Below are 15,626 nucleotides of genomic sequence, written 5' to 3'. Positions count from 1 at the left end.
GTGATGTCTGAAATCGTCAAAATCTTATATCAGACCGGTTCGAATCCCAGGTAAGCCCAAAGAGTAAGCCCTGTAAAGCAGATGAGTCCAAACCCTCCAAAAAAACCCATTTGTTTATTTCATAACAGGGTATGAATAAGTCTAGAAAATAAATCACAAAGAGTGCAGGTATCGACAAATAAATAAACCTCTTTAGTTATCATCAATAGACGACATTAAAAAGGTCCTGTCATGTCCAAAACGCATTCAAACTCTTGTCACCCGCAGCGTGCACCCTCTGACAAGTGCCGCGAAAATGGGATAAAATTTAATGGTGTAGTAACAAAACTAGCACGATGAGGCGGGCACACAATGCACGGTCCAACACCCAGGCCACGACATCTAAGATGTCCAAGATGACCGTGGTCACGGGGCCCCACAAGGAATACAAGAAATGGACCAAGTCACGCGTACCAGGGTAACCTAACACGAATATTATTTGTGTATCCATATCATATTGTGGCTAGGTTCCACCAAAATTGATTCCAAGAAAACATCATAAGTAACACATTAAATTAATATAATACTGACTCATTTATTGATGTAGGCAGACAAAGTCCGTTCCTGTCAAAGAAAGCCTACCCAGGCGTAGAGCTCTGGTATTCTGGAGCCAATTCGAACATCTCGTCCACGTACACAGCTCCATTTTTGCCTTATGGAGGACTCCGGTTCAAAAATACAGTTTAGGCCGTTTCAGATACAGATAGTAATGAATACTATACTTTTGTGTTCTCGTGTAGAATTGAAATGTGTACTGATACAACTGATATAATTAGAGCAAAGATAGATAGATAGATAGATAGATATAATCTTTATTATGCACACCAATAAAAAATCAACAAGAATAAACAAAAATTTTGAAGTTGGTGACACAATGGGCGGTCTTATCGCTAAAAGCGATCTCTTACAGACAACCTTTGGATGGATTGTGACAAAAAGGAAAGTAGGGTAGAGAGCTGATATAAAATAATATGGATGAGACAAATCGAGGAACGCTTTATTCTTGGTAGGTATTTAAGTCAGTTAAAAACATCGTCATGTTTTAAATAGTTCTGTCATAAGTACTAGATCCACTAGCGTAACATTTGACATAGGGACCCAGCGGGCGGGCCCTCTGTGCGCAACCTGAAGGAGATGAGTCGCGTGGCCGCGCGGGACTGCAACCGCACGCGCGTGCGGGCTCCCGGAGACAGCACGACCACTGGCGACGAGGTGCGCTTCCAACGCGTCTCCGTCAGCGGGATACATGTCACCGGGGTTCGTATACTTTCTCACCGTAAGTAGCACTACACTAGAATGTCGGGAAGAATTATTCACCAAGGAACAACTACTTCATTACGTTTCTGATTGATTGCTCGAGTGCCGAGCTCCAGTTGCTTGCTTACTGTTGGCTTCGACTGAATAAAATTTCAATGATTTTTTAATCGGACGACACAATGTGAATACTGATTGATTGATTAGGCCCCACAAAAAAAAAAATTTTTGACGTTCGAAAAGTGCTGTTTTGCAGCCAAGTTCGAATAAATGAGTTTTGATTTTGATTTTCATCCGAATCGTATACAAGACAGTGTCCATAACTTAATTGGTTTTCACTCTTTCATTTGAAGGAATTCTTGAATAAATATTTAAGATCAGGAAGAACTGATTGTTCCGTAGTAGTTATTTAGAGAAGAAAGTTAAGCAGTAGATTAAGATTTTCGTTTGACAAAATGACGATAAATGATAAGATTATGTGAAAAATTGCACATGCTTATTTATCGTTATTTTGACCTGAACTACCTGAGACCAATACTACAATGCTTACTTCTAAAAAGACCCCAGCAAACTTCAGCGTGACTAACTAATTTTGTTGAAACCAGGTGCCTCTAGAGGACCTGATCCGTTCGGCCCAGCTGCTGCTGCAAGCCCTGGGCTTCCGACAGCGGTACATGATCAACTCCAATCAGAACTTCTCCCCGATGCTACACACGTACCTCAATAGCCAGAAGGATCGAGAAAGGTTCTCCAACATCAAGTTAGATGACGCAGACTACAGCGAAATAGATGCTATTAACAAGGATAGTGAGTTTTTTTTAGCCCGTACTATCCCACTGCTAGGCAAAGGCCTCCCCATTTTGCCTCCACACCTCTCGATCTTTTGAGTCCTCCCACCAATCAGGGTTGTAGGTCGTCCCACCATCCAGGTCATCCCGCCATCTCTTTCGGGGCCTGCCCCGCCTGCGATGGCCATCCTGTGGTAGCCACTTGGTGACGATGTTGGCTCATCTGTCAAGATGCATTCGGCTTATAGGATAGTGAGTTATATCATATTAAACCACGAAAGCAGACGTTACCAAACATTGGTCTATTTTTATCCCTGATAGGCAAAAATCCTCTCTCTATCCATAGTTATTCTCTCTATTTTCATCAACGTTCTTGCACGTGGATTTTCTTCGCCACTATCACGTCAGTCGTGTTTCAAATACACCTTAAAAAACTACCGACGTTGTTGTTACATCCTAGAAATAAAGACTATTATGTAGGTACGTACAGAGGGAACACATTTGTTATATTTTCAGGTGTAATTGCTGACCGATACATGCAGCTGACGACGTGTTCCTCGGATGAGCTGGTGAGGCCGAATACAAAGCTCTCTGAAATGACTCCACAACGCTCAGAAAACAGAAGTAAGTTTTATGTCGCTCTTCTGGCAAACGTTGACAACTTATGTACTTCAGGAATCAAGTCTGGCGACATACAGACAGACAGAAGTCATTCTCCTTTTTTTAGACAAAATCTCTCTTCTGTTAACATTACTTATTTACTAGAGGTGCTCTATACTACATGAAACTAAAAGTCAACAATGTTCGTAGTTTAGTACCGCTATTCGATAACAGATGGCGTTGAGTTCTAGTAATTTCAGAATCACAGCGTAAAAATAACTCACATTGTGTTCCAAAATATTTGTTGTTACTTAATGTTTGTTTTTCACGTTGTAGTGATGGCTACGGGTTTACCAGCGAAGTCCACGGATGCGTTGCGAGGAGTCACCGAGAGCTACGAGGAACTGCCGACTATAGCCAGTTAGTTTCATACTCTTTATTATTGTTAAGCATCTTCGTTTGGGACGTTATAATTTACATTCATGACTAATCATGACATACTTAAGTCATATCCACATCATCAGGTGTCTTTGCCTCGAAGGAAGGGGTCGGAGGCATCCTTCACAAGCGATATTTGAACTGTAGTGATTAGTGATCTTCAACATATTTCATTTTAATATCATCAATAACAATACGTATTGAGCCCCAGATAACAACATGTATCTAATTTCTTCAACCTATTCGTGATATTAAAATATGTGTTCCTCATTAGAATTGATGGAGCTGGATCCCTGGGCCTGTCCCAACCCTCCCGACCAGCATTACATCTACCAGTGGGAGGATGGCGTGATGGCGCTCTACCGCAACCAGGAAGACCTGGATGCCATGAGGCCGTTACCCTTCGCAGCTATACCCTTCAAGCAGTACGCTGAAGACCTGGCCCAGATGCAGCTCATGATCTGCGATGGACCCCTGTGAGTTGCTTCAGGAATGTTTTTTTCTGATAAATCTCTAGATAGCTACTGTTAAAGCCCTTTTTCGTTGATTTATAATCTCACCTTCAAATCCATTGCTTGGTTGGTTCAGAGGTGGATTTACCCTTGAAGGCACTGTCGGCGCCGATCTACCATCGCTATCGGCGCTGGTCTATTACCAGCTACATAAAGCCAACATAAGCAGGTCCATTCTGTAACTGCTACAGAACAGACCTGGTTGCCAGCTTTTTTCTGTATACGACCTTATACTGATTTTGTTGAAACTTCTGTTGAACAGTAAGTCGTTCTGCTACCGTCGTCTGTCGTACCTGTCGTCCAAGTTCAACATGCACGTGCTGCTCAACGAGCTGCACGAGCTGGCGCTGCAGAAGGCTGTGCCTCATCGAGACTTCTACAATGTCAAGTAAGGGATTCATAACGGCCAATGTATTTCAAGTGTTTTTAACATGCTCATATTATATTAGCGTCTCATGTAACTTCTCAAGAAACTCTTTATGACCCACTTTTCGGTCTTCGATTAAAATGAAATTTTGTCTACGTTCTGAGTTTTGATGACTATAATGACAACGTGTTTTTTAAACTATTAATTATATTTAATTAAGAAATCAGCCAGCTTTTCTTTGAGTTTTGTACAGCACGATGACGTTGATTTGAATGTTCAGATCATAGGTAGTAAGAACAGAAGTTAAATGTCGTAATGTCTATCTAGAATCTAGAGCAAATCGTCATATAGTATGTAGAGGACATAAAATGAGTGTCCAAACCAATTGTCGGCAGGAAAGTAGACACCCACATTCACGCGGCGTCGTGCATGAACCAGAAGCATCTGCTCCGCTTCATCAAGCGTATCCTGAGGTCTCAGGCAGACGTGGTGGTGAACATCCGTGAGGGCATCCCAATGACCCTCAGGACTGTCTTCGAAGAGATGCAACTGGATGCCTACGATCTGAACGTGGACATTCTTGATGTGCATGCGGTACGAATTGTAGTACTTAAATGTATTTTAGGTAACTATATTTTGTCACGTTGATAAAGCAAAAGTTGACAGTCGACACTTCTTATATCATCATCATCCTCTTGCCCTTATCCCAATTTTTATTTGGGGTCGGCGCAGCATGTTTTCTCCTTCCATACTCTTCTATCTGCCGTCATCTCACAAGTAACATTCTTTCTTACCATATCTACCTTCACAAAATCCATCCATCGTTCCTTTGTTCTTCCTCTTCCACTATATCCGTCCACGTTCCGGCGGAGGGTAAGCCTGGTGTTCCGTCCATTGTGGTTATTTTATTTATTTATTTACACCACTATCTACCATTACAGGTTTATCTTAACCTAATGCGATAGACGGGACACAATACTACAAAATAATAACTGAAAACATATAGATAACGCCAATGCACAACAACATCAAAACATAAAAATTAAACAGGAAAATAGAACATACAATAAAAAATAATAAAGGCTTTAAAATTAAACATAAAAACAGACAAATAGTAGTATAATAAAAACAACACAATATTAATTATTATAACACAAAAGATGCAATAGTTCTCTTGCGAATTCACCAAAGTTACACGTCAATACGTCTATCCTATGTTCTGTATTACAGGATCAACCTACCACAGACACCAGTCTCTATTTCCAATGAAGCGTGTACTACCATATTCTTGTTCTTGATGATGATAAATAAAATGATTGATTGATTGATTGACGTTCATATTCATCTGCCCACTTCTTATACCTATATACGGCGTAATTGCTGGATTTCTTGCTCAAGTTTTTTTTTTACTGAAATATTAAGTTTTTGATCACTGAAATGTTTTGTAATAACAGGATCGCAATACATTCCTCCGTTTCGACAAGTTCAACTCGAAGTACAACCCGGTGGGGGAGAGCTCTCTGAGAGAGGTGTTCCTCAAGACTGACAACTACATGAACGGGAAGTACTTCGCTATGATTATTAAGGTATTTTGCTTTTTATCAGTACTTTGAAATATCGTGAAGTCGGAAATGTAATTCTGAAATTCGCGAAAAACTGAATTTTGATTGATAACTGGCTTCCGCTTGCTTCTTGTGGTTAATCGTGCATCTACACGGTGCAAATAGCTTGCGCATGTTGAGGCACATGCGCAGGTTACATGCATTTTAAAAACTTGCGGGCTCAGCGACTCGCGCGTGTACCAAAGCAAAATACTCACCCGCGTGCTCTTGCACCTTGTAGATGCACCCTAAATAAACCTAACGCACCTGGACAGAACCCTGACCCAGACCCAGAACCTGGACCTGGAAAGAGGTTCTATAAAAACAGTTTCTATTTCCTGTTACATTGGCAGGAGGTGATGCAAGAACTTCAGGAGAGTAGGTACACGTTCGCGGAGCCTCGCATCTCCATCTACTGCAAGCGAGCGAGCGAGTGGAACAAGCTCGCCTCGTGGGCGCTGAAGAATGATGTCCACTCCCCGCATGTTAGGTGGCTTGTGCAAGTTCCGAGGCTTTAGTAAGTCTGCATTTGTCTTCATCAACTCGTGAAAGTAATTTTGAGTACTATTGGGTTCATACGGATTCACCTTTCCACCCTGACTTACAACTAGAACATAATTAAACACATTCTCTTGTTCTTCAGTGATATATACCATTACAAGAAGCTCATAAAGAACTTCCAGGAGTTCCTGACCAATCTGTTCGAGCCGCTGTTCCGAGTCTCCGTCAACCCCAGCTCCAACCCCGACCTGCACAAGTTTCTCACGGTACACTAGCTGCCTAATATATTACAAGCAACGACTCGTAGGTATTATAAGTGTTTTTTTGTAAAAGAATGCATTTCTTTACGCTTATTTAACTCTTCTATAATTATTATTATTTTCAGATATTGCGAGTAAGTGTGAGAGAAGACATGATATGAAATGTCTCTTTTGCCTATTTAATTGTACAATCTAAGACTTGGGATGACTCTCATCTCATATCTCTTACATACTTACAACTGCCTACTGCAAAACACCTGCATTGTTACTAAGTCCAAAATTCAGAAGTGGTCTGTGTCTCTTAGATTTATCAGGTCACCATTTTCTAGCACGTGATCGGCTTCGACAGCGTAGACGACGAGTCGAAGCCCGAGATCTCAAATATAGTGGAGAACATGAAGACTCCTGAGATGTGGGACGACGAAGAGAACCCGCCCTACGCATATTATCTGTACTACATGTACGCCAACATGAGCGTGCTTAACCAGTTGAGGAAGTAAGTATATTTATAACTCTGTACAGACATAGCGTCTTTCAAACGTCAGCTATCCACATTCATCCTCAATACCTTTCTTAAAGCATATTCCACATTTCTCACCACAACATAGCCTGCGGCGGTTGAAAAAACTGTATTCCACCATTCAAAGTCCTATTCTTAGTTCCTTCAACTTCTACTGCAATACTCGGTCAGTTGTAAGACTTCGCTATCGAAATTGCTTTTTAAATGTCCAGTCATGATATACATAATTTGTCATGGTCGGTAGCTATAGCTTTGAGTTTTCAAGCATATTGAAAATGCCATTTTCGTTTTCCACTGCATCCACTATATCCTGGTGTGAGTTTTAACTGATGATTACATTCACAGGGAACAAGGACTGAACACATTTGTCCTCCGACCCCATTGCGGAGAAGCGGGACCCCCGGTCCATTTGTCCGCGGCGTTCCTGCTCTCTGAAAATATATCTCACGGCCTCATGTTGAGGAAGGTAGGTTTACTAAGTATAGGTCTACGTAAGCCAAGCCCTACTCCCATGTATGATCAGTACCAAAATTGAGTAGTGTTGTAAAATGGTCAATTTCTCAGCCACAGTGCACTGTAAATGATTGTGCTCGTTGGGTGGTTAGTGATTGGTCCTTAGGTACATTTCTCAACCTCAAGCCCACAACGAAAGTCGCGAATTTTTTGGAGTTCTGTTGCAAGCTAAGGATAATCTTCTTAAAATTTGAGAATAGTAAACATAAATAAATATTTGGGAGCGTCAGAAAACTTGTCGATGATGACAACCACGACCGCTCTGTCAAAAGTATGACAACAAAGATGATGAAGAAGATTTTCAATCCATTTTTTGCATATGTTTCCAGGTACCAGTCCTTCAGTACATGTACTACTTAGCGCAGGTGTTCATAGCGATGTCTCCTCTGAGCAACAACTCGTTGTTCCTGAGGTACCATCGCAACCCGCTGCCGGAGTACTTCGCGCGAGGACTCAGGGTCACGCTCAGTACTGACGACCCTCTGCAGTTTCATTACACTAAGGTTTGTCGAGATTTTCATATGGGATCTGCCGTTAGGGACCGCACATTTCGATTCCTCGCTGTTTTGTTTTTGGGTACTTTGGATATGTGCTTCGAAAATAATGATAGCCTATCTGTTTCTGTTCCAAGTCCTATCAAGAATTACCTATCGTTTATTATGGTTGCCAATGTCGATTCTAGGCTTTTGATAGTTTCAAAACTTCAGGTTTGTCCGGACTACTATAACTAGGTACTGGTCAAAGCCTACGAATACGACCTTTCCTTAAGATCAATCAGCTATCAATATCTCAATGAATGACTTACGGTGACCAGAACAGTAAACTTCATAAGTCTCGAAGAGTATTTGGCTTATAAGCTTCTGGTATCAAATTGCAGGAGGCGCTGATGGAAGAGTATAGTATCGCCGCGCAGGCGTGGAAGCTCAGCGCGTGCGACATGTGCGAGCTGGCCAGGAACTCCGTCATCATGTCTGGCTTTCCGCATGAGGTGGGTTTGCCTGTAAACTGGGAGTTTGTAGCTGAATACCATACATTCAGTGACTTGTAGCAGTAGCTTTGCGACACGCCTTAACTATTTACCAGAGTCTATAATGTCAAATTCTTCGTAATATTATAATTGCGAAAGTAACTCTCGTCTCGTCTTTGTCTTGCTTCTACATCAAAACTAATAAATCGCATTGTGACACGACAAATAGTCTCAGGAAACCTCTGAAAGGGCATAATAGGCTTTTTTTATCCGGTTGCGTGAGGTAGTACTTTCGGGACGCAGGTGGAATTGCAGAAAATAAATAGTGTTTCCTAAACCTAATCGACTGCCGTTGTAATTTTGTTGTTGAGCCAAAATTCCAATTTCTACCTTCTGGTCTAACCGACAATATTTTCTTATTTAGAACAAAAGCCAATCTAAAAGCTTTTCTCAATTTTTAACAATTCTTCTATATGCTCAGCTGAAGCAGCACTGGCTGGGCCCGGAGTACCTGCGCGAGGGTCCGGACGGGAACGACATCACGCACACCAACGTGCCCGACGTGCGGATATCGTTCCGACACGAGACCTGGATGGATGAGCTCGAGAACTTGTTCCGGGTAAGATTTTACTTTTTTTTTGGTGCAAGTAGGCCTTTGCAAGCTTTTTGTCCATATTCACTAAAAGTCTTCATGAATCCTTGACTGTTAATTTCGTGACATTAGTTAATTTGCCCTAACTTTTATCAAGTGACTTTAAAGTCACTTTAAAGTTAAGAGCTTCAGGGCAAGGTATTTTTGAAGACAGAAAATGTAACTTAATGGTATGAACATAAAGTTGAAAATTCAAGAACGATTTAACCTCTTCAATGGCGGTAATTAGAGAACAATAAAAAATCCATTGTGTCTCGGGTGGATCTGCGCATACAAGGGGTTAATTTAAAGTACAACACCTTACGACTATAGAACTTTTTGAAACATTCATCATTTGAATTTCAACTTTATTAACTTTCGTTCTTTTTTCTCTTTAATTTTGCGTGCTGTCAATATTGTCACTAAGGATTGGGGATTGATGGTGAAAATGACTAGTAGATGGATTGAAGATCGAAGTGTAATTACTAAAAGACGAATTATTTTGTTGCAGGCACCAAAGTTTTAAGAAAAACACAACAAAACTGTACAGTAAATATTTATTATTATATTAATAGTCAATAGCAGACGCGGTACTTGATTATAACCATAACAATACAATAATCACTGTACATACACAACTTAAAACATAGTCAAATTGTGAAACGTAACTTAATAAATACCTACAAACATTTATCATTAGTTTTATTTACAATTTTACTAATGCAGTAAACTGCGATATTGGTCTAGTCGTGTGCGTAAGTTTGGAAATATATTCTATAGACACGTAAAATGCAGATGTACCAAATCTTTTGTACAGTTGACAACTGTCAATTTTCCAGGGAAAGTTGTTTTTTTACACTGACTTACAGAACTGTCAACTGCGCCACAAAATGGTTAGGCCATACATCTAATAGGGGTTCAGAGTTCAGACCTCAGAATTTGAATCTTACAAAGAACTCTTTGGTTCCTTATTGTAATTTTTATATAACAATATAGAATAAACCGATTTTGATGAGGTTTTTAGACAAATACTTACTCGTATTCCAGTAATAGTTCTCACATATCTCATTTTCTGGTCATTTATAACCAATTTACAAACTTATACACAAATAAAACTTCTGCTCAATGATCACATTTCTTCAAGTCAAAAATTCCTTTCTAAAATTTTCCTAAGTCCAGTTAAAATCCAGTAATACTTCTGATGGCCTTCTCCTCGTCGAGTGGCGCCATCTGGCTGTAGGAGTGGAACTCCATGGAGAAGGTGGCGAGCCCTGAGCTCAGGGACCGCAGGGTGGAGGAGTAGCCCAGCAGCTCCGAGAGGGGGGCCAGGCATTCTATTACCTGGTGACAAGAGGGATAAAATGATGGTGAAAACTGTTTGGTTTGGTGTTGTGAAGAGGCAAGTGTAATATGGATGGTATTTTAATTTGGTCACTAGTAATATGGACTTGATAGGTACTTTTAAAAGTTATCAATATCCTCCTGACAGCCTCCCAAAATAGATCTTGGCAAGGTTGAAATTACAGGTTTTATTTTGCTTACTTTCAACTCAGTAACTTGACACATAGTAATTTGTAAAAAAAAAACTAATTGAAAACATAACTGAGAAATTCTATGGCATAACTGGTTCCAGGGTGGAAAGGGGATAAGGATATTCCATTCAGCAGTACAGATATTGCTAAACCGAAATCGATGGATATTTCTTTCTTTCTTCTTTCTATAAGTCAGAACCTCACACCAGTCTACCTACCTTATTCTGATGTCTAACGTGTATATGCTGTATCTGTGTGCGTCGTCTCGCCAGGTCTGCCATCACGCGCGACGAGTGACTCTCGGGGCACACCACCTCCAGCTGCATGAGGGGCTCCAGGAGTATGGGGTCCGACTCCTCGAACACCTGGGGAGATGGTGTGACGTGGAACGTGTTAGTGTGTATGCAGAATTTTGATAAACTTTTTATGTTAGATGGGACTTAGGAGAAATTTGCAATTTTTTTTCTCTAATCAAAAAAATATAAAATTGTTTTTTGTTGTTAAACGACGGATATATTTTTGCCCGACCAATCGTAAGGAAAAAAATATAAAAAATCCGAATTGGGAACCTAATCCATTTTGAATAAAAAAGGCTTGGAGAGAAAAGTAAATGGAGAAAGAAGATAAAAAACACTAAACCAAAAGCTTAGCTTTAGCTTTCCAAATTGTATCTTAAAGTTTACCTTTCTTAAGCACTGCGCGACAGCAGCAGTGATGACGGAGTCAGACGTGCCGCGACCGTATTCAAACCAGTGGAGTGTCACCCGCACGTACACTACCTGATGAAGACAATACATGTATGAAAATAAAATCTTTAACTGCCATCGAGTTAGATCCCAGATATATGAAGAAGAAGTGAACAATCTCCTAAAGCTGTAAGTAGCATAATTAGAGGAAGAAGAACTGTTTCAAAAATACTTCTATAGAATATACCCTAAAAGACCTTAAATATACCTTACACCGGTGCCACTTTATTATAAAACGGTAGTTTAGGAATAGTTCCACTCATCTTCTTCTATTTTAGAAAAAGTTTTGACTGATCATATAATGGGACCGTTGGCTATTTCCGGCAATAAAGAACTAAAATTCATTCTCAATACATACCGGACATCCGAGTTTAGCGCCGTGCATGAGTGCAGTACTGACGCCCTGCCTGATGGCCTGCAGATGTCGAGGGTGCAGGTGAGACAGGTTGGCTGCACTCTCACCGCTTTTGTCTAGTCTGGAAGATATTAGTGGAAGAATGGTTTGACAATAGTTTTCTCTGGTCAAGGACATAGTGGATTGTATCCAGGGGCATAAAATTAGAGGAAGTAAGTCAATGTAAGTTCCAGATTAGCATGAGTTTGTTCGTTTGAAATTGCTAACAAAAGAAACTGGTCCATATTAAAAAAATATTTTAATCTGATAGGCATATACATAGGTACTTTACAAAGAAGTTCCCACAAGATGCCACACATCACTTTGAGTATGGTCTGATCTTTTCTTCTTTTGCAGTTGACAGTCCTTAGAAATAAAAAAAAACATTTTTAACGCAATTCCCTTGAAAATTTACAGCTATCAAGTGCACGAAAGATTCAGTACTCCTATTCAAATATTCAACTCCACGTCGAAATGTTTTGTTCTGATGAAAGTCAAGCTATTTACAACAGTTCCACTTACTTCAAAATCTTATCCTGCGCGATACCCTTAACCATTTGCGCAGACATGACGACCTTGCACACCTGCCTGGCCCCGGCTATCTTGCGGTCCACCGCCAGGGTCTGCTTGGCGGAGCCCCCGAGTGTCTCTCGGTACGCGATCTGAAGGGGGCCGAGCTCCACGTCGATTTTGTACTCCCGAATTATGCGTTCTTTTATTATTTCTAGGTGAAGTTCGCCCATTCCTGGGTGCGGAGAAGGGTGTTAGATTTTAGAGTTTGTGGTAAAAGAGCTTAAAATAATTGAGAAAAGAGTCTTGATGAATATAAACTTAACGTTCCTAATGTGCTTAGCGTATGCAGGAAACTCTGAAATCACAATCAAATTCCGACAAAGTAAAGTGAGAGGCCTCAGCTTGAAAACAATTCGAAAATTTCGAAGACATAATTTTTCCAGAAGAACAAAATTTATAAGGCACATTTACCGCATTGGGTTAACCTGTAATGGTAAATGTATGTAGATAAATAAATAAAAAAACCGGCCAAGTGCGAGTCGGACTCGTGCACGAAGGGTTCCGTAAATTACAGTTAAATCAACCTATCTCAAAAACTATAAGAGATACTTTGATCAAACCAAAAATCGTTGAAAGAGTTAATTAGCATGCATCACCTCTATTTTTTTTAGAATTTCATACCCCGTAGTTATAAAAATAGAGGGGGGGGGGACATACTTTTTACGACTTTGAGAGCTGATATCTCAAAAACCGTTCACTTTAAGAAAAATGTTTTTTAGAAAACTTTATATCATTTTAAAAGACCTTTCCATTGATACCCCACACGGGTATGTACATCGAAAAAAAAAATTTCATCCCTCAGTTACATGTATGGGGGGCCCCACCCCCAATTCTTTTTTTTACTATTTAGTGTCATATTTTTGTAGCGGTTCATACAACACATATTCCCATGAAATTTCATCACTGTAGTACTTATAGTTTCCGAGTAAATCGGCTGTGACAGACGGACAGACGGACAGACGGACAGACGGACATGACGAAACTATAAGGGTTCCGTTTTTGCCATTTTGGCTACGGAACCCTAAAAAGGCTTTATTGCTCCTGCTGTGCCAGCTGCTAGCTGATGATGGAGAGCATACGCACCGGCGAGCACTGTCTGTCCGCTGTCGGCGTCGGTGGTGACCCTGAGGCTCGGGTCTTCTCTCTGCAGCTCTGCTAGAGCCACTTCCAGGGCTGTCTGCTGGGAGACGCTGGGAGGCTCGATGGAGCATAGGAACACTGGTTCTGGGACTGTTGTACCTGGTAAGGAAGAAAAACTAGTGAACTTGAGGGAGCATTGAGGAATTCTAATAAGGTCAATGTAATTCTGTATAACCCTAGGAACATAGATATCTGATATAGGGATCAAAAGTATAAGATACATCAAAAGTAGGAGAATAAATTTTTCAAGCAATGACTGATCATTTCGAAAATCTCTTACCAATTCCCAACAGCATATCAGCAAGCTCCTCACTCTGAGGCTGCGTCTCCATCGCCTGCAGCCTCTGGCGAGCTCCCGGCAGCACCAGCTCCTCAACCTTCTGAGGGTCTTGCAGCATCTCTGCCAGTTGGGTCTTGGCGCGGGAGGCGGCTGCTTGTGTGGACGTTATCAGGTCACCCGTCATGGTAGCCTGGAGGACTAGGATATGTTATTGTACTGCAATGGTTTGGCTGGTTATCAACTGGCTCTGGTAAGAGATTTCGATGTCCAAAAGACTTTGGTAATAATTTTAAGAGTTCCAAAGATATGTTTTAGGAATGAAGTTCATCAACAAGGATTGTGTTAAGAGCGGATAGTGATAATTTGTATTTGCAATTTAAAGTACAGGGATAGACCTTAAGTTGGCAAAAGTCTGTCACTGCTTCTCCGACTTTGGATTGGGTAAAAATAGAAAATAGAAAACGTTTATTTACACAGAATGTCGGTACATAAATAAAGTGTTACATACATGAAAAAGAGTGCTCGTACATAAGGTAGAATAACTTAAAAACTTCGTGTCTTCTAATAACCTGTATTTAGAAGTATTAGGACGGGAGTAACTTGCTAAAAAAAGATGTTTATTGTTCGATAATACGTTTATGATGTCTGATCTATAATGGCACCATTATTACATTCCATATTACGTCACAACTTCACACTACCACTTACCACTACGTCACAAAAGAACCCAACATGACAGTTACCTTGAGCGAGCTGACGACGGCGATGTTGCCGGCCGTCACCGTCTCCACCGGCCGGTACTCGTCTGCCAACGCCACGTACAGTGCTCCAGTCTAATATATAATTAAAAAAAATAAAGGTAAGAATTTCAGATTTTTCATTTATTAGGCCCATGGCAACCTATTAATTAACTTGTGTTATGAGTGCTAACACAACTGATAAACTACATATATCTTCATATATACGTATTTATAATACATAACAACCAGACCACGACCAACAAGCATGCTCATCACACAAACGTCGACCTTACCGAGAATCAAACCCAGGTCTGGCATGGTGACCATTGATTCCTCTATGAGATACCCTTATGCCTTTTTTAATTGACCCTCAACTTTTGAATTCCCACTTCTCTTATTACTCAATTTTCAAATCACCAATAAATCAAACTGATCACCCAAATACAAAAGCAAATCAACAATATACAACTCACCTGTTCACTCTTATCCCTGGCCAGATTATAAATCTTCTGTCCCTTACTGATTTCCCCACTGTAAAGCCTTAGAAACGTCAACACTCCTCTCTGATCATCATGCTGGACTTTAAAGGCCCTTGCTGCTAAATCAGTTCCGAAGCTCCGGTACAGCCTGTGACCCTCAGAAGGGCTGGGCAGGTAAGCTATGATGCCGTCCATCAGGGTCTGGACGCCGATGTTCTTGTAGGAACTACCGCAGAGGATGGGGAAGCCTTTCATGGCGAGGGTACATCGTCGGATGGCGTCTTGAAGGTCTTTGGCGCTCATGTCTAGGGTTTCCTGGGAAAAAGTTGTGTATATTAAAGAGAGAACCTGATATTTGGTTGTAACAGTGTGAGTGGTGGGTGGCCCACTATCGCTGCGTCCATAGCCAATGAGTTGGCCAAAGACGCAATGATACAAAGTGTTGACGTAAAAAATTACAATTAGGTATATTGGATGCATGTTTATAAAATAATCTGGCTCAATGTAAGTAATTGCACATATACGATTTGAATACTGTGTTTCAGTTTTTGAGCAGAGGACGAAGTTTGATGAAATAAAAGGCTAGTCGACATCTCGCTCACGTCAAGTCTGGCCCGAGGGCGAGATGTATCCTTTGGTCAGATGTTGGGGCTGGATAAGCCTGAATGTTTTTACATGAGTAGGTTAGTTGTCCCCAAGAAAACTACTGGGAGTCAGCTGGAAATCTGAAGTATTTTCGGGAGTGATTAAC

General features: G+C 40.8%; 2 protein-coding genes across 2 annotated transcripts in view; one reads left to right on the top strand and one right to left on the bottom strand.

Annotated features, from left to right (window-relative positions):
* Positions 1 to 242: 242 nt before the first annotated feature.
* On the top strand, positions 243 to 9,641 carry LOC110377344 (AMP deaminase 2). The gene is made up of 17 exons (XM_064039626.1): positions 243 to 457; positions 1,134 to 1,296; positions 1,899 to 2,100; positions 2,598 to 2,705; positions 3,018 to 3,101; positions 3,394 to 3,595; positions 3,894 to 4,019; positions 4,394 to 4,592; positions 5,453 to 5,584; positions 5,953 to 6,116; positions 6,243 to 6,366; positions 6,690 to 6,856; positions 7,226 to 7,346; positions 7,723 to 7,896; positions 8,271 to 8,381; positions 8,842 to 8,979; positions 9,503 to 9,641. Exons 1-17 carry the CDS (start codon positions 336 to 338, stop codon positions 9,515 to 9,517), a joined length of 2,352 nt encoding a protein of 783 aa, XP_063895696.1. The 5' UTR covers positions 243 to 335; the 3' UTR covers positions 9,518 to 9,641.
* LOC110377345 (ribosome-releasing factor 2, mitochondrial) overlaps positions 9,532 to 15,626 on the bottom strand; it is an 18,167-nt gene continuing 12,072 nt past the window's right edge. The window contains exons 7-15 of the mRNA XM_064039628.1: positions 14,870 to 15,190; positions 14,400 to 14,489; positions 13,657 to 13,846; positions 13,320 to 13,475; positions 12,186 to 12,408; positions 11,628 to 11,745; positions 11,207 to 11,302; positions 10,742 to 10,888; positions 9,532 to 10,332 (exon numbers count right to left, since the gene is read on the bottom strand). Coding sequence (XP_063895698.1) covers positions 10,171 to 10,332; positions 10,742 to 10,888; positions 11,207 to 11,302; positions 11,628 to 11,745; positions 12,186 to 12,408; positions 13,320 to 13,475; positions 13,657 to 13,846; positions 14,400 to 14,489; positions 14,870 to 15,190 — 1,503 coding nt within the window. The 3' untranslated portion in view covers positions 9,532 to 10,170. The remainder of the gene's footprint in view (positions 10,333 to 10,741; positions 10,889 to 11,206; positions 11,303 to 11,627; positions 11,746 to 12,185; positions 12,409 to 13,319; positions 13,476 to 13,656; positions 13,847 to 14,399; positions 14,490 to 14,869; positions 15,191 to 15,626) is intronic.

Source organism: Helicoverpa armigera, chromosome 20 (assembly GCF_030705265.1).
Source record: "Helicoverpa armigera isolate CAAS_96S chromosome 20, ASM3070526v1, whole genome shotgun sequence".
In the NCBI taxonomy this organism is placed as follows: domain Eukaryota; kingdom Metazoa; phylum Arthropoda; class Insecta; order Lepidoptera; family Noctuidae; genus Helicoverpa; species Helicoverpa armigera.
This window is presented reverse-complemented; position numbering and strand designations above follow the sequence as displayed.